Source organism: Taudactylus pleione, unplaced genomic scaffold, assembly GCF_031769625.1.
Source record: "Taudactylus pleione unplaced genomic scaffold, aTauple2 ptg000490l, whole genome shotgun sequence".
NCBI classification, from domain to species: domain Eukaryota; kingdom Metazoa; phylum Chordata; class Amphibia; order Anura; family Myobatrachidae; genus Taudactylus; species Taudactylus pleione.
The window spans coordinates 656,111-678,583 of record NW_028284892.1 but is presented as its reverse complement, the minus strand read 5'-3'; the positions used below and the strand labels follow the sequence as shown (position 1 = coordinate 678,583).

At 43.8% G+C, this 22,473-nt stretch overlaps 1 protein-coding gene across 2 annotated transcripts in view; it reads right to left on the bottom strand.

Moving 5' to 3' along the window:
- Nucleotides 1-517: 517 nt before the first annotated feature.
- Nucleotides 518-22,473, bottom strand: part of INSRR (insulin receptor related receptor) — a 65,126-nt gene continuing 43,170 nt past the window's right edge. Inside the window, exons 11-22 of one of the 2 annotated variants that reach the window (XM_088449632.1) lie at nucleotides 18,746-18,787; nucleotides 15,176-15,450; nucleotides 13,906-14,042; nucleotides 13,531-13,699; nucleotides 12,014-12,122; nucleotides 8,095-8,165; nucleotides 6,804-7,033; nucleotides 6,312-6,422; nucleotides 5,422-5,581; nucleotides 4,824-4,953; nucleotides 3,877-4,011; nucleotides 518-2,393 (exon numbers count right to left, since the gene is read on the bottom strand). In XM_088449632.1, the coding sequence (XP_088305758.1) occupies nucleotides 2,054-2,393; nucleotides 3,877-4,011; nucleotides 4,824-4,953; nucleotides 5,422-5,581; nucleotides 6,312-6,422; nucleotides 6,804-7,033; nucleotides 8,095-8,165; nucleotides 12,014-12,122; nucleotides 13,531-13,699; nucleotides 13,906-14,042; nucleotides 15,176-15,450; nucleotides 18,746-18,787 (1,909 nt within the window). In that variant the 3' untranslated portion in view covers nucleotides 518-2,053. The remainder of the gene's footprint in view (nucleotides 2,394-3,876; nucleotides 4,012-4,823; nucleotides 4,954-5,421; nucleotides 5,582-6,311; nucleotides 6,423-6,803; nucleotides 7,034-8,094; nucleotides 8,166-12,013; nucleotides 12,123-13,530; nucleotides 13,700-13,905; nucleotides 14,043-15,175; nucleotides 15,451-18,745; nucleotides 18,788-22,473) is intronic. The other variant, XM_088449633.1, reaches the window with a different exon arrangement.

Sequence of the window (22,473 nt, the reverse complement as noted above, 5' to 3'; positions counted from 1 at the left end):
TTATTTGCTCAGCTTAAACTTGGCAGATCGAGATAAAACAAAGGAAAATCGGTTCAGTAGCTTCTGCACCAACTTAGAACAGACCAACACAACATTCTAGTAAGATTAGTATAAATGTAACCTATTTTAGTTTACCTGGTTGAAATGCTTCTAAGCAATACCACAGAGAGGACACGGTGATTAAACATATTATATGCACGTTGGCCGGCATGTGGTTGAGTCATGTAAAAGAGGTTAGATGGAGGATGTAAGTTGGAAGGCCAAGTTTAATGCAGTTACGCTATTTAAGTACACACCAGGCATACATTTCCGGCACGTCATTTTAAGCTAAATCTCTCGCTTGTCCATTCAAAAAGAAACATTTACAAACGTTGATTGTAACAATAGTAGAAAACCGTGCAAATGGAAAAAACTTTTCCATGCATAATTGCTTCCAGTGACACTTATGAAGATCTATACAATGCATCTAAAGTTAAATTGCAAAGAAAAAAAGAAAAAAAAACACATTCAAAAATGGTACTTTTTAAAATTTTTATAAAATAAAAATACGCAGCATTGGAAAAAGACAATTCACACGACCATGCATTACACTCTTACAAAGCTATAATAAACCTAGTCCTAGTTTCAGGAACTACAGTCCTTTCCTCATGAACCAAAAAGACGTGGTGTAGAGAAGTAAAATTAAGTAGAATGGCTAGATCAGCATTTCCAACACTGGACAATTTCACAATTTACTAAAATGCCATTCGCATAGATGACACGCCACTCCGGGTCATTGCGTCTTTTTAGACATACACATTTTTAGAATTGAATATGGCACCACTGAAAAAAAACAAAAACAACTGGCATCATTAGTGATGTAATGAGCTTGAAGAAACATCTACAGTGTTTGTTACTGGCCTACAATGTCATTAAAGTGCACTAAAACCATTTCAAAGATAGAAGACACATTATTTTTTTTTTTTGCTACTGCAGAATGGCTTCCGATCTATAGTCATGAACTTCTACGGGAGGAATGACTTATAGATCATTTCCATAGAAGCCACTTTAGCTCTTCAGACTATTAATGGAATCTGCCTCCTGCTAGAGCCCGACTATATAACTGCTGATCCAAGTTCTTGGAGTTCCTTCATTGTCATTACCTAACCTTCCAAGAGAACTTTTGAGTGGCTTCATGTCAACTACATGTTTATTTTATTTACTATCAAGTGCTCTGACTTTCAGAAGTGCTGGAAAAATACTTCTCTGTACGAATATATGGAAATATATGGAAATGAATGTAGCTTTCAATCACCATTCTGGAACATTAATCAATCTTTTTTGGAACATTTTGGTGGTAGAACAAGTAGCTCGAAAGTGCTTTCTAGGAAAGGCTGAGCTATACCGCGTCTGGTACTTTTTTTCAACATAACAGTTTCCCTCAGTTAAAATTCTAAGTTAATGTGACCATACAATTTTTATACAAGTGTGTTAATCCAGGCATTAAAATATTCAATCAATAAAACATGGGACACCCCCAATATAACATCAGAACTTACACGGACATTACCAGAGATCAGATTGGCCAACTTTCGTTGTGAATTCTACAAGCATCGATTGATTGATTTTCCAGATGTAACAGAGCTGTATTAAATACTAGCTAAATTCGATAGGAAATACATGGCGTCCTTACTTTTTCGTCCACCGTGAAAAGACAGCACAGTGTACAATACAAATCTAGCACCCACAGTGTCCATTTTGTCATTACAAATAAAACATTTAAAAAAAAAAAAGTTAAACATCAGACTCTTCGTATCAACTCAATAAGTCCATAACGTTATTCCGATCTGCCGCGCCAAACTCTCGATAGAGATTCCACAGGGCACGCTTCTATTTAAGGACGTATCTTAAGTTTGGATGGTTGCATTTAAACCTGTTTCGAAGAGCTTGACCGTAAGAAGACTTCTGTGATTGTCGGCCACTCCATGCGATTCTCTGGGGACACACATGGGGTTGCACACCGGCCCTGGTACACATGGGGTTGCACACAGGCCTTAAGAAACAGCTTGCCTTTTCAGTGCTTTGCATTTCCATTAATGTGATAAATGTTACTTCTTGCATTGGCATTTCCTTTGCGGTTTATGGCATTTAAGGCATTGTCTTTCTGAACGGCGCACAGAGAAGAAAAGTTGATGAAAGAAGGGGTGGCAGAGTTTTCCAAAAGGGTCTTCTGACCTTGGTCCGGTTCTGTGCCGGGCAGCTCGGCAGACCCCCTCCGCTTATGGTGGCTGGTGTAGTAGAAGGAGACCTGCTGAAAACTGGCCTGCAGCTCTTCTTTAACGTTCTCCAAGATCTGAAGGAACGACGGGCGATTTTTGGGGTTTTTCTGCCAGCACCAATGCATCAATTCATGACTAAAGAAAAGTAAAAAAAAAAAAAAAAAAAATAGGTGACAGATCAAAGTACCAGTGGAGAAATTATGTCAAGTATTAGTCATACCGAAACATGTTTACTTGGTTAAAATCGATCTACAATAGCTATAATCAAATCATAAAATAAAACAAAAAATCCAGAAAATTACAAAAAACTTTCCCCCCTAAGCCATAACATGACTGCAAATTATATGCATATATATTGCAGATTTGTGTGAGAGGTATCTCCCCAGGCAAATGCAGGTGACTTATGAACATCACGTTGTAATGTCCCTTATGCCATGTCTGGATCTCACCAGACAAGGTTGTTTATTGCTACTTTTGCCTCTCAGGAAATCACAAGACCTTTAAGAAACGAGTCAGGGCCCGTCCAACCTTACCTGCTCAGGTCTGCCCGGGTCACTGGAGTACAAGAACCGATCTGCTAACGTTGGCAATTTAACACTCAGATTCAGCTTCCCTAACAGGAGCCAGCTTCATACACTAGTGCAGCCCCCACTGTGGATGTAACCCAGACTGCTGTGAGTATTTCCCTAACACTTTATTGCGGAACTTTCATGTATCCGCTGTGAGAGACACAGACTGTGAATTTCTATGTGTAGGATTCTCCTATATGCCAGGAATCCATAGAAGCTTGTACTCGAATTTTTCACCTCACTTAAAATTACACTTTCCACAGATTGAATGCACAAAAGGTACTAAACGAGATGGCTGGATCATGTATCTGTGTGCGCTCCTTTGTACAGTAATATCAGATTATAGCTCAGACCTGGCCAACCTGTGGCTCTCCCGCTTTTGTGAAACTACAAGTCCCAGCATGCTTTACCAGGTGATCGGTGGTAGGGTATGCTGGGACTTGTAGTTTCACAACAGCTGGAGAGCCACAGGTTGGTCCTTTTACCATGGGCAACTCCGGTTTGTTCTACTTGACGCTAGCAATTTAATATTTTATTATGCTTTTTTACGTTTATTCATTTGTTTTAATAAATTGGTTATTAATTATTGGGACTTCAGTATTATATTTTATATTATTTAATGGATTGATCTGACTGTTAGCGCGGTCCTCCTGTGTTCTATAGTGGTTGTATTTTTGAGGAGCTGCAGTACCATGGGCTAGCAACTGTCTTTGATAGGAATAAATCTATCTCATTGCTATTCAGCATATTCTAAAGTTGTTTATTTGTGTTGCCATGGGAAACGACTTTACTCATGAAATAAATGTGAACAATGCAGAGTGGGCAGCGGTGCTGTGACGTTTTTTAGGGCAAAGGGAAATTAAATGAGCTCTGCCCGATGATATAAATACAAGGATAAAACAAAAAAAAACAAACATCAAGATGGTTTCCGGAAAGGAATGGCACGGTCTTTAGTGAAGGAAGCAGGTGGGCCTGTATACATCAATAAATGAGCGTTATCTCAGGGGGTAACAATTGCCTTGATGTGTCGAGCACGAGAAAATACTCACAGTCTATCGGGACATTTTTCAGGCTTCTCCAGGATCCCGTTGTCCATGACAAAATGAAGGACTTGCTCATTGGCCATGCCTTGGTACGGCTGTTCTGCTAAGGTGACGATTTCCCACAAGACCACCCCAAAAGACCTGCAGAGAGAAAACAATGTACAGATGTGTCCACATACATCTATCCTCCTACAATTCTCGTCTCAACGCGTGAGCGCCGTGCGACTCTGTAGTGCCGAGCGTCTTTTTGTGCGGCCTTTTCCCTTAAAATGTGTCTTATTCGCAAAGTGATGTAAATAAGACGCACAAGCAGCTTATGCGGATTAAAATTATATGCGGCATGCCTATATTCTGTGTGCATCTGCACCTGAAACGCTGTGTTACAGTATCAGCGGCATTTAACATTATATAATGGTAAAAAGGTAAATAACAGAAAGTACTCCCTGTGGCGACCTCTTGAGTTTATTATAAAATAACAACTCGGGTTTGAGTCTCTATATCCTATAGCAGGGATGGGGAACCTCAGGCCCGGGGGCCGTATCAGGCCCTCGGAATAATTTGGTCTGGCCCTCTGAGCTTTTTTCTGCTAGCCTCATCTGGCTAGCAGGGTGCCTAGAATGTCACACTGCAGCCAGAATCTATGCAGCAGTGCCGCCTGATGCGTCCTTAGGACGCTTCAGATGGTCACACTGCTGCCCTTACAGCTCCTGAGGATGCTGCGGGCATTGCTGTAATCACCGGCGATTGTGGCCACGCCCACGTGTGACATCACGTGGAGGGGGCGTGACCTTAACCTGGCCTGCAAATGTTATATATATCAAAATGGCCCTCAGCAGAAAAAATTTTCCCCACCCTTGTCCTATAGTATCGGCATATCCTGCTCATAGTTTTGATCTTAGAAAATAATTTACAAAGATGGAAACCACCCACACCCATCATTCAGAGATACGTACCAGACATCTGAGTAGGGGGTGAATATTCCATCTTTTAGCGACTCTGGGGACATCCATCGCACCGGGAGTAATGACTTGCCGCCCTTCCGGTAGTAGTCTGTTTCATATATATCTCTGGTCATGCCAAAGTCTAAAACAAATACAGAATTAGCATGCCTAGGCTTCTACCGGTGACCTGTTCATTCCTCCCCCTACACCTGCTCACATTGATACCCATCTACTGTAACTCTCTGTAGGCTCACATTAGATATCAGGAACACAGTCTGACTGCAGACCTTGATCAGGATTTAAAGTACCGCTTTGATATACAAAAACTTCAGTGGACTAGCTGAGTGGCATCAGCCCAGTGATGCACTGACGGCTACTCCATCTGTATCCATCCCAAAACGTTAGAGATTTCTGGCTGTCAATTGCTAATTTAGAATAAGGTTCTCAGTGCAGGCCTTCTCCCCTCTATTCTCTATGTGATCATGTAATCTGAGCACGTAACTATGTATTTAGGGTAGGTACGTTTTGGCAATTTTGTCTTTTCAGCTGCACCATAGATGGGGGTAAAACATATAACAATGAGCATTTTTTTCTGTACCAAACGACCTACCGCCAATCTTTACAGTAAGGTCCTCAGATACCATGCAGTTACGGGCTGCCAAATCCCGATGAACAAATTTTTTGGCATTCAGATAAGCCATCCCGTCAGCTATTTCCCCCGCCATCTGAATCATTTCCTTCAGGGATGGGGGAGTGGCATTATGATTATTCTGACATGGAGGAGAAAATATGGTTAGAATTACTGTATTGCAGTTACTGTACAAAAATACAAAATTCAGTTTAGCAAAATGGCTGTAGCTGAAGATAAATCAGGTCTCTATTTGTAAGAGATAAAATAATTTCTCTAAAATATATATAAAACATGTAAAGGATTTAATTGTGTAGACACTGGAAGTAACATTTTGGAAACCTTGTAAATTATTTGTCTCATGATCTGTACTTCCCGGCGGTGATCTGAGGGGGAAATTAAGGGGAGCCTACACCTACAGAGGTATTGGGACCATATAAATATTGGTCTCCTTAGCACCTTCTTAATGATCGGATTGCGCACTCTCAATTTGGAGGACAACAGTCTTGAAAACAGCAGCTTTTGTCGACCGGTGGCACGCCTTGTGACTGCCAAAAGTTCTCCTTTCTATATAAAACTTTGACAGCCTGTGGTATGATCATGCTACTAGATGGCACCCTGTTCCTTAATATTAGAATCTAAGCTCTGCAATCCCTAACAGGTGGGCTTTACCCACATCAGACAACACATCGCTGCTGTGGTTGTGCAAGTAGACCTTTGCCATACAGTTGGGGCCTAGTTTTACCGTTTGCTCGCTTTTACATCAAAACTTGGCTACTTCCTGAATAAAAAGGGAGAAGAGAGGGCCCTGCATGTGAGAATGCTACAATCTACTCCCATGGTACTCAGGAAATCTGTTGTGACACACTTACCTCCTCCTCCGCTCTGAGTGATCGCAGGTAGCTTTTCAGGTCCCCTCTGGTCATGAGTTCCATGATGACTAGAGCTGGTTGTCCTTGTGACACCACCCCTAGCAGACGAACCTGCCAATGAGAAGACACGACAGGGGACATTTCTGATACCTGGTATACTGTGTAGAAAAAGCAACCAAAAGTCATTCTTGGATATTCCACTTAAATGGCCACCCTTTCAGTCCATGTTCTACCCCTAGAGGTATTTGGGTAGGCTAGAATTGTCTATCTTATTGGGGGCTCATCCATACAGAATAGGATCTTCAGATCAGTGTGTAAACTACTGGAGAGAGTGCCTAACTTAATAAGTAAATATATGTAGAAGTCCATAACTTAACCAACGGTAACCAGCTTTATAGCAATAGAACAGGCCTACTCTTTAAAACTTGAGATAGCGGCCACAGACCATATTATTATGTGCGTTGCAAATAGAGAATTTGGCATATGACTTACCACATGGTGGCAGAGGAAAGCTTTCATCACAGATGCTTCGTTCAAGAACTCTATCCTCTCCCTCGTACTGGCCAACTCATTGACGGTTTTCAAAGCCACTTTGGTCACAGGCTCCCCCTTCACAATGTCCTTGGCAACACCTTCATACACCATGCCAAAGGAACCTTGCCCAAGCTCTTTAATGATGGTGATTTTCGCTCTTGGAAACTCCCACTCATCCGGGATGTACACTGTGATATGAATAATTTTCACTGTAATTATATTCTCTACATTTTATTGTTATAATAAAACAATTGCATCATGCCAGTACTAAAGCATTGGTAGTACTTATTCTGATCAGAATAAGCTACATAGCTAGTTTTCAGAAATTGTTTGACTGTGTATAAAAAGGCTATCCCAAAATTCTGTCCTGTGCCCTTAGGGACTGCCATAGAATACTAGATAAGACTAGATAAGTTAAGTTAAGTTTTGGCAAAATGACTGCCCATTTATGGCCATCAACCTAACCAGGTAGAACAAATATGGGTGGTCCAGCATAGACCTGGAATCTCATCAGAGTAAAAGTTCCTCAGATTTCTGAAGGGTTACAGACTTTTTTTGTACAAGTCAAAAGGTCTTGGGTGATATCAATGCAGGTGGCATCTGAACGATCAGATGCTGTTGCCATCAAAACCCGTGGTGCCTAATGGCCTCCACTCCAACACCTAAGTTGATATATTCAGTACATAACTCTGGGTCCACCAGACGCATGAAAGATTCCAGTGTTCCTTGCGTGGCTCTCCGATTACCAAGCACTTGAGGGACTCCACTGTGTCAATGCCCTCGTTTTGTAGGAACTTTAGGGACTCCACTAAGACTCTGCACATCCAGGAACCAGATGGAAGTTACTACATGAATTCCTCAAGTCAACCTGAAGGTATGCCAGTACTCTTTCGTGTCTTACCTTTCTGACATCTTATGATGGGGAAGTTTTGTATTTCGGGGAGGTCTATCTACAGGTTGTTCATCTCTTTAAAAGTCAGATTGTACGATGTAAATATAAATCTAGTTACATCAAGCAGTGAGGGAGGGATATGTTTTCTGAAATCAAAGTACACTATGCACTAATATTTAAGACTAGGAATATACACATCACTTGTTTCAAGGGCAAGCATTAAGGTGATTTTGAAGGTACCATTGCACCTGGCTCTATCATTATAGAATGACTTACAATATTGTAAAAGGACACTCCACCTATATACACTCCTCTCCAAACACTCATTTTACCACTATAGAACGCTTTCATACTCACTCTCAGATGCGCTAAAATACTCCGGGTTGACAGAAGTGTACATAGTCCCATTGGGGTAGCCATCATTCTTTCTGCACATAAAAACAGAAATATCGTGAATGAAGTTAAGAAAAGTATTTTATTAGTCTGTCTTCTTCCTCTCATACACAAACAATGGTACAGGTGTCTGGGAGGTCCTGCCAGTAAGGGACATTTTGTAAATCAATAACATTCCAAGACTATTATACTGTTAGGGCACACATATTTGCCTATTACAATAGGAGGATCATTACTAGTTTTCCTGCGCACTGCTACTCTTTTTCCTCAAAGCATATAGGAAGGACCAGAAACTGTGGGGTCTACCGCAACAAGGCATTGGCACAAAGCAATTGGGGATCCTCCTAGTACTCACTCAGTAACCCTCAAGCTTACCTAACCATGACTGGAATTACAAGTGATGCCAAAAAAAACAAACAAAAACACTGCATGTGGAAGATGTTTGTGTCCATCTATAGGTTTTAAAGGGTATGTAGTCAGAATGGACGAAATGTCCACAGTGAACATGTCATTATGAAGATCAACAAGAACAATGTTGACAGTACAGGTTTAGGGTTAGGGCTCTAAAACTAGAGAAACACTGTTGACATACAGACATGCACAACATCGACATTATGACCATGTCTCCATTGTGTATGTCGACATTCATACCCTGTCTGAATATCGACATAACAGGTCACAACTGGTTTAGACAAATGGATTAGGGCAAGTATACAAACCCCTTTTTAGTTCAAGTACCATGGGGGGGGGGGGGGGGGGGACACTGAGGTGACCAGAAGGTTCAGAACATGTGTTAGACTCGAAGAAAGAGATTCCTTTACTACAAACCTGCGCCACTTTCCTGCCAAAGGCAGCGTCCTCAGAGGCCAATACATTTACCCTGGTGAATGAACGCAAGGAGGACAGAGTCTTTGCCCTGCAGATGCTATAACAAGATCAGTGGGGCAGATTCTCTACGTCTGAAGGATCTTTTTTAAAAAGTTGGTCAAGTCGGTTCCTTCGGGTGTACAACTCAGTGAGTCTTCCATGTAGGAGGAAATAACGGAGGACACACATTGGCAACCAAAGACTTCAATAGTGTGAGATGAGCATCTTTGACCCCTGGACTTGGGGGACACCTTAGCTTTTATTTCTCATGAAAGTTATAGGACCAGAGGACATTTACCCCTTGTCCCACAAGACAACACATGCTCAAAGCATCTATTTTTCTTTGTGGTCCCTGGCTTAGCAATTTGCTAAAAAAGTAAGCAGTAGTGGATAAGCCATTTCTTGCTTTACCCCCTTTTTTGGGGGGGATGGCTCCAATGAAGAAAGCAGAATAAAAAGCCAGCACCCCAACAGTAGTGAATGTTTAAGGATACCACCAAGGCTCTCTTAGGTAATTGTAGAATAAGCTTTCAGGACAGCTTTCCCTTCACTAGAGGCTACTAAGGAGATGGATATTTGGACTTTATAACTATTAGATGGTCTCCAGCTAGCTTCTTTTGCGGGAGGTGGCGATTATCTCTGCAATTCAGCTTTCATCTCGCTAAGCTGGTTGTAAGCACTTATGCCAATTCTGTGGTGGCACCCAAGAATTACCTTCTGGGTTTTTTTGAGAGGAGAAATGTTCTGTTCAGTCTTGAACTGGATGCAACCAGGAGAAAAACACCCACCTTTCCCCAGAACACTGTAGGCAGCAATTTTTTTGGGGGGCCTGGTGGTGGGCTTATCTTGGCACACCAAGAAGTGCCCGTCTTCGGGAGTCTCACGGAAGAAAGAAAGACAGACACTACGGGACAGGTGAATGATTGCCAATTCTATATAAAGGGACCATGTTGGAGAGCTAGAGAGAACTAAACCCATTTCTAGTCCCGTCCTTTCCATTTTTTTTTTTTACATAATCAGAACTTACTGGCCATCACAAAACATAAAATGGCAACTAAACATCACACAAAAATGGGTCATGAGTGCTCCTTTCCATATAACAAAAAGGGAGTGGGAGTGAGGAACAAACACACAAGCCAAGAAGACAGCCATAGGTAAGGGAGGGGAAATGATGGGTCGAAGACTAGGGCAAAACAGACACAAATGTCTGGAAATTATTATTCTCCGTCCTCTGCTGAATGAGCAAAAATATGAATAAATCAAAAGCTCACAACCTGAACATTAAAAGTAAGCTCTATACCCATCAGATTCTTTGTATTCTAACTGGGCAAAACATGTGGCTTCAGTTTCTATTTTTATAAAGCGTTCCGTATACCATAAGTCGCTGTGCCATCTTTGTCCCCCCTTCCTGGATTGGCGAGAGTTGTAGTATAACATGGGCCCACACCTAATTTAGAGGCAGTAATGAGAGGTCTTATGGCGGCAACTAGTGGACTTGGAACGAGAACTGAACCCCCACTGCCAGAGTACAGACGTCAGCAGAGCCGTATACCCCTACATACAGAATATACATCAGCACTACTCTTATATGGAATCACTTTCACCTCTTCACCTAAAATGTGAGGCCAAAACCCTTAACGTTTAAGCCCATCTCCTAGGCAGGGAACACACACTGATAATAAAAAATGCCTGCCTCCTAGGGTTAAAGAATATAGAATTCTATACACCTAGAATGATGAAAGTGACCCTTTGGCATAAACTCTGCATTCTAACTTTGGCAACAGCAGCTGTCAAACTACAGTACCAACAAGAGAACCACTCTCATTACACGTAACAAAGAGAGCTAAGGAGAGGCCATTGTAAAACACGCACCTGAACGCTGATATCATGAAATATGTTTACTGTAAGTATGACCCAGATGTGGCACTTACCCCTTTTATTATTAATGAAACAGACTGATGATTGATATGTTTCTGCACAGACCTAAAAGATCACGTACTGGCTGCAACAAGGCTGCACTAGTTTGTTGTGCCATTGCGTTGTTGTATAATGAAATGAAAATAAATCTTCACTTCCTACCCAGTCTGGCAGCCTGTTCACTGTTATTTTCAGAAAACAAAGTCCATCTCAGTGGGGGAGATGTATCAAATGTTGGAGAGAGAGAAAATACCAACCAATCAGTTCCTGTCAGTTTACAATCTGTGTTTATAAAATGACAGAAGTTGATTGATCGGTGCTTTCTCTCTATCCCAGGCTGGATACATCTCCCACATATGTTTATTTGTGAATAATGAGCAGAGGCAGACCGCTGAACCGGCTGATACAGTTACAGTCACGTACTCACTATGTAGCATTCTTGAGAGGGAATAAATATGGTTACAGACAACAAGCTAGAAGTATTTGGGAGGCACGAGAGGATGTTGCACATTGAAGAAGGGAGGGTCGTTTGAACTACTGCACGTCCTATTTTTTTATCACCCATTCAAATACCATTGTCTAGCTTCTTGGTATGCAATGTAAATATTCAGGGATGTAACAGTTGGACCTAGAGAAAAACAACTATTTACAATATGTCCAGATTTTTGAGCCATAGATTAAGGTAGCAGAAACACTAAGGAATCCAGAATGCATCTTTTCTACCTATGTTACATGTACTACTGTGGGCATGGGGGGGTGGGGGTTATTTATTGGCACACATATTCCCCGGCACTTTACAGACACAATTTTGACCATCAGGTCCTGCCCCAGTGGAGCTTACAATCTATATTACCTACCACACACACACAGACACACTACCAGTAAGTTTTTATGGCGTGGGAGGAAACTGTAGTACCCCGGGGGGAAAACCCACGCAAGCATGGAGGGGGAACATGCAAACTTTACACAGTTGAGGCCATGGTGGAAATTGAACCCAAGACCTCAGTGTAGCAAGACCGTAATGCCGACAACTACGCCAACCGTGCTGCCCTACCAATAAAACGTAATGAAGCATCATACATCTAGACATGGAACCTACCCCTTCTTATTGTAGAAGAAGATAGACACAGCCAGACAGGTAATGACCAGCAGCAGCAGGATCGGCATCACCTTCAGCAGCAGGTAGATGTTCTCTGATGGCTCCTCAGCTGTGGAGAACACATTAACCGTATTAGGTCATCACATCAATACCATCATTCCGCCAACATTTTTGTTTGTGTCTTGTCCAATTTATAGATTACATAGGTTGGAAAAAAGAAATACTTTTAGAGAAATGTTGAACTTAATGGATCAATATTCTTAAATAAAGACCTCTGGGCAATTCAGACTCCCAGAGCCCTCAAGCTCTCCTATGCTCTTATTTCATTTAAACGCCAAAATAGTGTAGTCTAACTAGGGTCTTAGGTCATTGTGTCTGACACCACCACAGAGGTGGGACAAGTCAAAAGACAACTTCCTGGGTCATCCACAATTTTATTTTATTAATTTTTTACCTTTATGTGTAGTGTGTACAAATAAAACTAAAATATTGTACCATGGGAGCGAATATTCTTTGTATTCACATGAAAAAGGCACATATTGAGTGGCTGAACATAGGAACATAAGGGGTCTATTGGAAGACGTCAGGTGCATCCCGATAATCCCCATCCTGAGGTGTGGAGGAACGATTCCGTGGGTTCCATAAAGACCATTATTGATGAGACTGATTACAACAAGTATACTACAGTTTGCAGATTACAAATCTCCTTCAATTTTTTTATTACCGATATATTGCACCAGAGAGCACTTGTCTCTTACCCCTTTCTTAGTGTGTGTGTGTATATATATATATATATAATGAACTCCAGTTTTTGTGCCATCTACCTCAGTAGTAAAGAAGAAAATTGTCTCAGTTTTCCAAATACCTCACACTCTCCTTCCTGCAGCAACTTCTCAGCCCCTGACTTACTTCGAAATGTGCCCTACTGTCTTTCAAGTATAGCACATGGTACAGATGGTATTTCCAGAAATGCAACCCTGGTAGTGCCCTTGGTTTAAGTTACAGCCCAATTCCCTGCAAGTGTTTGAGAACCGTGTATTTTTATTTATCTCTATAATTTCACCTTGGTATAGTAAATCAACTATAGGCCATCCATGGCAAAGTCAGTTCTGAGTAGGACTCACGCCATAAGTCTGGGCTTAACATCCCCGGGCACCCATCATTTGTTCATCTATTCCAGCCCAGTCGCACTAGACATCTCACCGTAGGTGTATTGATGTACAGTATGTATGCGGCAAGCATCACACCTTGTTATGTAACAATCCTGCCAGGCACAGCCTCTATCATAGGACCTAGGCTGCCATCCTACATTTCACCTTGCAACTTATTACATTGTTCTCTAGCTTTGACTGGAGCATTAATGCTGGCAACAGGGAAACCAAATGGACAGCACTGTTTTGTTAGCTGGAATAAGGAGCATGAATTTACACACAAAAAAATAAATTAAACTAAACAAAAATGACACAAATGTTTCACTTTTAAGCACTTTCCCTCCAGTAGACATAAGTAGAACTTACTAGGGCCGAGTACAAAGAACACGATGGGCTCGGTCCACGACCCGTTGCCTGCCAAGGATGTGGCTCTGATCCGGGCTGTATAGTTCCCAGGTTGCACAAGAGTAAAATGGACACCTTTGTAACGTTGGAACCGTTGGCGGGAAACACACACAACTGTAGAAGGTCCTTCCTGATAGAGATAGGTGGTCAGAGACATATGCAGACATCAAAAGGGGACACCGCAGTATTGCTGGAGCAAATCTACTTAATATTTAGATGCAGTGTCAGATTTCTAGATATTAAGGAATATTAAAGTGAAGTTGAAAAATAATACACATTCTCTAAAACCCCTTTATCATGGCGGCTAGAGCCAACACACTATCCCCAGCCTCCTACCTCTTGTTCACGCTTGTACTTGATCTCATACTTTAAGATCAACCCATTGGGGTTCCGCGGTTCCTCCCACTTCATCAAGATGGTGTTCTGGCCGGTGGTGACCCAGGTTATATTATCGGCTATGTTATCGGCATGTGCTGCATGAAAGCAGAGAAAGAGGTAGATGCGTTGCCAATATTTCACGCTAATGCCCGCCAGTATTTTTCTGTTGATCATTTACATTCAGTGTATGGCGCAGACTTAGTAGACCTCATCACGACATGTTAATCAATAATATTAACCAAATGGCGGCTCCGCCATTTCCATACGCAAGAACTACAATCAATCTCTGCCTAACTGCATAAAAGCAGACACGGACATAAAAGACTTCAGATTGGTGGGTTGAAACAAAAACAAATAAAAAAATGAAGGTTTTACGATAATCATGGTTTAACTCGTCGATCTCTTAATCATCACATCTGGCCTTAGACACAGGGGACTATGAACTGGCCACAAAAAAATGTACCAAACGACCATGTGAAAAATATAGAATGAACAGTTAACAGCATTGGGAATTATCGACCACCACATAACATTAATGATTACATTACTAAGGGCTCTACCAGCAAACAAGCAGTAAGCTCCGCTTAATACAGTTGTAGACGAAAGCATAACGCCATCTCAGGACGCTATCCGCGGCAAACGTTGTGTTGTGCATGCGCAGTACTGTTAAAAGTTGAAGTGTTGACTGGACATGTGCAACCTTATCGGCTCACGCTTGCCCAGCAATGTGATGCGACTAAGACGCAGCAGGAGACTGCACGGATTAATTTGATCAGCGACACTTGTATATCTGTGCGCGAAGGAGTCTGCATACGAAGCACAACGGAACTTGGCGTGGAAAATAGCCGCGGCTGATGGCTTGTAGCACTTCCTATACAGATATTAAAAATTCACTCGGCGCAATCAGACCTGGCGCACAGAGAGGGGCTGTTTGGCGTGACTGCAGCAACAATTTAGGAGGACACATCTGTAATACCCATAAGTTTTAAAGGCATACGTGTAGGTGTTGCCCCTACCTAGTTATGGCCAATCCCCCCCCGTCCTCCTTAGAAGGCATGATAATTGTCCCCCTATTTCTTTGTAAATACCTTGTGTTCAATCTGTAATATGAGCAATTACATGGTAATTATGCACTAAAACTTGTCCTGTTAACCCCTGAACCTTGCCGTGGGTCAGTCTTTGAGGTACAGTGGAAGATGAAAGCTTAGCACGCAGTAGGTGTACTTACGGTCCGGCATGGTCCTGGCAAAAACAAAGGTTGCGGCACTGCAGCCAACAAAGTCTGCGGCGTGGTTGCAAGCATGGATGTCGATGCGATACTCGGTGAAGTGCCTGAGGTTGGATATGACCATTCTGTCCCGGAAGATCTTGTCCTTGTAGGCGTACGGCTTAGAGTCCGCACCGGTATTGTTGATGTTGTGGCTGCCCGCACCCTCGGGTAGGGACGTATTCCCATGACTATCTCTAGTGGTCCCGGATACATCTCTTCGCTTCTTTGGGGATCTGAGAAGATTCCACAAATCAAACTTATGATGCGGGATAAATTGGGAGAGTATCTTACTGTAGATTTGAAGTTAGGATTGCTCTCCTAAAGAACATAATGCACAGGTCATATTTGTCCAGGTTTACGCTCTCTAATTAGTAATGTCGGGGTCTAGAGCCATCCCTATAGTTGGGAGTCATCAGTTAATTGTTCCCTGTAACACACCAGGCCTTGAAATATTTTAAAAGTTATATACATTTAGCAAAGAGAAATAAACTAGCTATAATGAATGGGGCAATTATACTCCCTATTCTACGAAATATATGGCTATTAAAGTCACCAAAGGTTTTTGTTTTTTTGTTATTGAACTCCAAAGTGACATCAGAACTCACCTATCACATACATATTATTTACAGGAGTTAGTATTACTGTAATACTCAAATAATGTTAGCACAACACCCAATTCAAAAATCTCTAATTATAAATATACAAAAAAAAGTCTCTGTGGATGAATTTAAAAAAATGTTGTTACATTCGCACACGATAGTCAGAATTACTTAACATATAACTTATTACATTTACACTACAAAATACCGTACATACGTCTACACATGCCAACACTACTTAGCAAAGCCATGCAGACTGTCGAGAGGATGTTCATGAAAATCAAACGTGGAAGCACAAAAACTTAGCAAAGTGATTGCAGGGAAGCCCTCACTCTGGTGGTATTTGGGAACATACATGTAGCTTGTAAAGGAATCATTATTACATAAAAAGCTGTAGGACCTATATTTCATATTCAGGCATCATTTGTTGCCAGTTCTGTTGTAGTCTGTTCTGCTAAACTTTGTGTTGTGAATATTCTAATGCTCTGATTGGTTTCCATCTGCAGCCAATCAGCTCACTGGAAATGTAACAGGGCTATACTAATCTGTAAGCAATATATCAGCCCTGTGAAATTTCCAATTAGCTGATTGGCTGGGGAATGGGGATAGTAGCCATTCAGCTTAATGACGTTTCCAAAACTCTGAAAACCCTGGGCAAAAATAGGTTTATATAAATTAGAAGATTATTATTGTTTTTTTAAAATGAGTATTCTATCAGGGACTAGTAGATATCAGTAATACTATGACTCTTTAGCCTCTTTAAATTCCACAATAGTAATAGTGTATTGTTCAGCAGGGCCGTAGAGAGCCTGGGCAGGCCCGGGTAAAGGAGGGGCGTGGCCTAATTGCAGGGGCGTGGCCATGCCCCCTCCCCCCAGCCCGGCACTAAACAGAATGGGGGGGCGCGATCTCCCAGTGTGATCGCTCCCCCCCCACAGCCATAGGAGACTGCTGCAGCAGCCGCGAGCAGTCTCACACAGCAGCCCAGCACAAGCTGTGTGCTGAGCTGCTGTGAGGGGGGGGTGACGTCGACGTCGGGCCCGGGCCCCTCTTGCAAGCCCGGGCAAACTGTACCCACTCCCCCCCCCCCCCCTCTCGGTACCCATGCTGTTCAGATGGATCCCATGCGACCCGGCTTGCACAGAGCTTCTTTTTCGCCCAAAAAGCGTCTTGGTTGCAATGTAATGCGTCTAAGATGCACCAGAATACTGTGCTGACTAATTTCATAGGCGACATCTGTATAAATGAATCACTGCAGTCTCCTGGTGCATCTAAACGCATTTTGGGGCTTAAAAGACGCTCGGCACAGGCAGAGTCACATGGGACCTGTCGGCCTTACTCACTCCAAGCCTCTCACGACACATGGCGTACTGAGGCTAGATGTATGATGACACATCTCTGAAACATGTATCATGATGCAAAAAAAAATAAAAAATTTGGTTGTCCGAAAAGTATATGGGTACGGAGGCACTGTAAGCAATACAAAGTACCGCTTCCTAAATACACTACTTACCACCTATGACTCGCTAGCAAAACGGTCACTGTATTGTTATGTTAGCACTTTATAAATAAATGATAATCCATTTATAAGCAGGCAATTTTCTAGTAATGCTGGATTGAACTGCAGTAACAATGCACATATGCCATACCACCAGCAGGGGACGTGGGCGCTGCAGGAAAGGAGCAGATGTCATGTAAAGTGCAGCCAGTACTAATTAATCAGTGATAAACATTTCAGCTGTGGCAGAGGTGCAGACCAGCTAATTAGATTTACATTTCAGCAGCCTCCAGGTGCTGTAGACCTCTTCCGACATAGAGCTAGCACAATAGGCTTTTCTACCCATATAGTAGATATGATGAAAACCGAACATGGGGTGTTGGAGGCAACCACTGAAGAGTTTCGAATCCGATTGAGTTTTTTTTTCCCCAAGATCATGCAGACGGATATGAGGGTCCACCACGCACACCTATGTGCTTCAAACACAAGTCCAGAGCATATTTATTGATAAGCCACAGCAAAAAAGGATACCTCTGTTCTTCAGTCGTGCGAAATTGGCATTCTCTGCGCGCCTGGCCCCGTGCTGCTTGCATCTTTTTCACTCAAAATGTGTATTTTATTGCATAATTAAAAACACATAAAACAACTAAGGTGGGTATTCAGTTAGCAGTGGTAACTTACCGCGGGTGAAAAAGGGTGATAGCCTCGGGCTTTAATCTGTGTAAATGCTCTGATGCAAGCGGCTGTGGCTTTTCCTCACACCAAGTTACATGGAGCTTCATCTGCAACATTGTACGTGTGTAAAACCATTTCCTGTGCAACTAAAGTCATAGCCTAGCCTCTCTAGTACACTGGTAGAGGCTTTTCATGACGCGAATAAGATGCAAAATTGAAAGGAAAATGCGGTACGCTACTGATGTCGGAAGGTCTTGGTCGCACCAGGCGTCTCTCACCGTATGGACGCACGCTAAAGGAGGACACATCTGTAGGTGAAACACTGAGGGGCACCCGTTTATGGATGGCCATTGACCAAATCGATGGTTTGGAGCTCTCGGTGATCAATGGCGGTGCCTGATGTTGAGAAAACATCGGCGATCCAATGGCCGAGATCTGTGCATGTGCAACACAGTCATCGATGGATAATCCATTGATGAGTAATCCATTGATGGTTTTAGACCATGGTACAGCCTCTGATGGCCATCCACTACATCTGATAAATGGGTTAAAACACCCAAAACATTGTATGGTTTCCCCAGCTTCACAATCGATATACCAATGCGATCCTGAAAACAGTTGTGCACGATGGAGCCTCATTTCCATTGACCAACATTCCATCTCCCCCACCTAATTGTATACCCCAGCCAGCTTAGACTGAACTCTCCGCAGCTGAAAGTCTTAATGTCACAGAGAATGAAAGGCGATCTAGCTCACCTCTGATAATTCTTGTTGATTAAAGTCACTTTCCAAGGAGGCCTATAAATAAATAGAGGGAAATATTACATGCACACATTTCAGGGCTCTGAGCACCCCTTCATAACTTGGTGTCAGTGAGGGATGCATCTACAGAGAACCAAACACTTTTTTTTTTTTATAGAAAATTTTTATTTTCCAATTTTAAAATATGATCATTTGTAACTTTTCTGATAGAACATAAACCCATATTATAGTTCGTAACATATCTACTTGTGAGCTGGGTATTACAGCTGACATATCACTTGAAATTGAAAAGTCTGAGTTAAACATTGTTGTGCTGGATGTGCGTTAGACTGTGAAGTGCAAACTGCCATGAAACTGTACCTGAAACAGACAAAATACAGCAGCCACAGGATGGTTTGGTTTTGCCTGCAGATAAAAGCTGCACTACCATCTACATAAGATTTACCAACAGTCAATTATCTATCCCTCAAAGAGAGACTCCACTGTGCCATTTGTTTTTTATTTTATTTTTTTAAACTTGCTGCTTGCATTAAACCCAAACAAACAGACAGTTCAGTATATACACTGATATCCATGGCCACCAGAAATTACTTATTCTGCATGTTGTTTACCACCGAATTAAAGGGCTTCATCTTGAACCGGATGACTCAAAGATGAATGTTCATTTTTCATGTTCAATATGGGTGGAAGTGTTACATCTGGATTCCAGACTAAGAAACAATTTGAACAAAGGGCCTGATTCAGACCCGCTTGCGAGCGCTATGCTGGTGGCCCAGTGCGCATGCGCACGACAGAGCCGGCTCCGTCGTGCTCATGCGCGAGACCCGGATAGCGACGGGCAAGCCGTTGCTCCGGGTCTCGTACCAAAGGGGGCGTGCTGTCGATGTTGAGTGACAGCACGCCCCCTTTGGTGGGCGGGCCGGGGGCGTGGCTGCCCAGACGGAGGCGTTCCCATGGGAACGCCTACCGTCTGGGGCCGGTCCCACTGACATCACAAGTGATGTCAGTGGGAGTGCTTTCGGCTCTGGTAGAGCCGAAAGCACTCTAGGGCTTGCGGCAACGAGACCCTACCACAAGGGTCTCGTCGCAAGCCTGATGGACCATCGCGACCATCTTCCTGGCCACTCGCTATAGCTGTGGGTGGACACCCACAGCTATGCGAGCGGCCAGGAGGCCGCTCTAAAAAAACAGAAGGCCGGCCCTGATTCAGAGCGAGCGCTCTGTCAGAGCGTCCGGCTCTGAATCAGGGCTAACATCCTATTCTGCGACTGGAACTAACCAACCCTGAGGGGAGATTGCCTCCAGCACAGCCAGTCTTCTGTTTTATCCCCATGAAGACCTATGGTGAGAAAGCATCCCAGAGGGCTCTTCAGAAGCAGGGGCGTATCTACCCATTGGCCAGGATGGCACTCGCCAGGGGCGCCGACCAAAGGGGGGGCGCCACCCGGCAGTGCCACCAGTAGCCAAGGGGTGGACAAGTCCCTCGGGCCCCACAAGTGTAGGGCAGACCGCAGTGATAGCGGTCTGCCCTACATAGTTTATAAACACCCAGCCACCAGCGGCGGCTGTGTGTTTGTAATAGCAGCCAGCTAATGAGAGTCAGACAGACTCTCATTTGCTGCTGCATCGTCCGCGGAGGGAGCCAGCTGGAGCTCACTAATGAGCTCCGTCTTCCGGCTCCCTCTGCAGCATGTGATGGGAGAGACGTCATGACGTATGATGTCTCTCCCATGCACGAGAAGAGCGGGCGGGACTGAGCGGACAGCGGCAGTCGCGTCAGGAGCGAGGATCAGGTAAGTTTTTTTTTTTTCTGTGTGTGTGTGTAGGGGGGGCACTGAAATAGAGGGTGGCCGCTACTGGGGGCAATTTATGGGGGGTGCCCACTATGGGGGCTCTATATAGGGATGGCCACTACTGGGGGCACTCTATAGGGGATGCCACTACTGGGGGCAATTTAGGGGGGTGGCCAATACTGGGGGCACTCTATAGGGGAGGCCACTACTGGGGGCACTCTATAGGGGTGGCCACTACTGGGGGCACTGAAATAAGGGGTGGCCGCTACTGGGGGCACTTTATGGGGGGGTGCCTGCTACTGGGGGGCTCTGTATATGGGTGGCCACTACTGGGGGCACTGTATAGGGGTTTGCCACTACTGGGGGCACTGTATAGGGGTGGCCACTACTGGGGGCACTGTATAGGGGTGGCCACTACTGGGGGTAATTTAGGGGGGTGGCCACTACTGGGGGTAATTTAGGGGGGTGGCCACTACTGGGGGTAATTTAGGGGGGTGGCCACTACTGGTGGCACTGTATAGGGGGGACTACTACTGGGGGCACTGTATAGGGGGGCTACCAATGGGGGCAATGCAGCATAGGGGGATTACTACTGGAGGCATTGCATAGGGGGGGCGCCAGTCCATTACATTGCCAGGGGCGCTTGGATCCCTAGATACACCCCTGTTCAGAAGATCTAAGATGTAGCCCTGATCTATGATTCCTCTCCCCAGATATCTAAAGTTGAATTAAGCAACCAACCAATCACTAAAGATAGGCTCCCACACAAGAAATCTGGAGTGTACAGAGGACCTAATTCAGACCCGCTCGCTAGCAAGCGGCCGCTTGTTGCAGACTATGTTCGCTAATGTGTGCATGCGTGTAGTTCGCTGTGCTCGTGCGCAAACTAGTACAAGCGATCAGATTTTTCTCGCTCGCCCTGCAAAGACAGCCCAGTGGAATGAGTGACAGGAGAGGCAGTTTGTGGGTGGTAACGGGCAGGGCAGTAGTAACGGGGGAGTGCAGTTGCGGATGCAGGCATGCCAGAGTGTTTTCACGCCGTTTCTGAGGCGTACATAATTAACAGGCAGCGTCATAGTACACGTCACCTGGTTGAATTATACACTGAATTGCTTGCAGTGCTTGCGGTAGGGTACAGTCAACCGCAAGCCCTGCGGTCAGATCTGATATAACTCGATGTACCAATGGTTGTATATACTTCCTGGAGATGACGTACGCTAGTGGGCCGCTAAAGACAGGCTGGTGGGCTACTATAAACACAGTGATTGCTTGCCAAGACATAGTGGGCGTGCTTATGTCTTGCTGAGCGAGTGGCTGCCTTGACCTCACTTTGCAAAATTAAAATACACTGCGAGCGAGCGGCCACAACTAGCGAGCAGGTCTGAATGTGCTCCAGAGTGCCCTTCATGCTGACTTTCTCTGAAGATTTGGTGGCTGGTCTTTCACGAGATTAAGCTTATTTTCCTTTCTGCTGATCTACATGAGGAGCACAGTTTTCCAACCTAGATAAAAGCCCCTTCATGATCAGCAGGAAAGTTGAAAGGACTAAAACACAGGACCTTTTTCTTTGGCCTGACTGATACTTTTATCCAAGTCACAACCAAAGAGGACATCACCAGCAAATGGATGGAACCAAAGTTCTTTGGAAATCTGGGTCAGCTTCCCTATGTCGTGAGCCAGAATGTCTGTTGGGCTCCTACCCAAAGGCTGAAATACTGGCCAAAATATGGTCAGTCTCCAAAAAACTGTCTCCAGCATATGGTCAAAGTCATCAACTCTGACCCTGGCTTGCTCAAGTATAGGCCTTTACAATGCTGTTCCAACCACTTACCAATTGCTTTGCCAGAGTGTGACTAAGGGAGGATCCAGCAGAAATTAATATAAAACCTGATTCAGATGTGAACGCAATGCCGATATTTTCGCAGATTG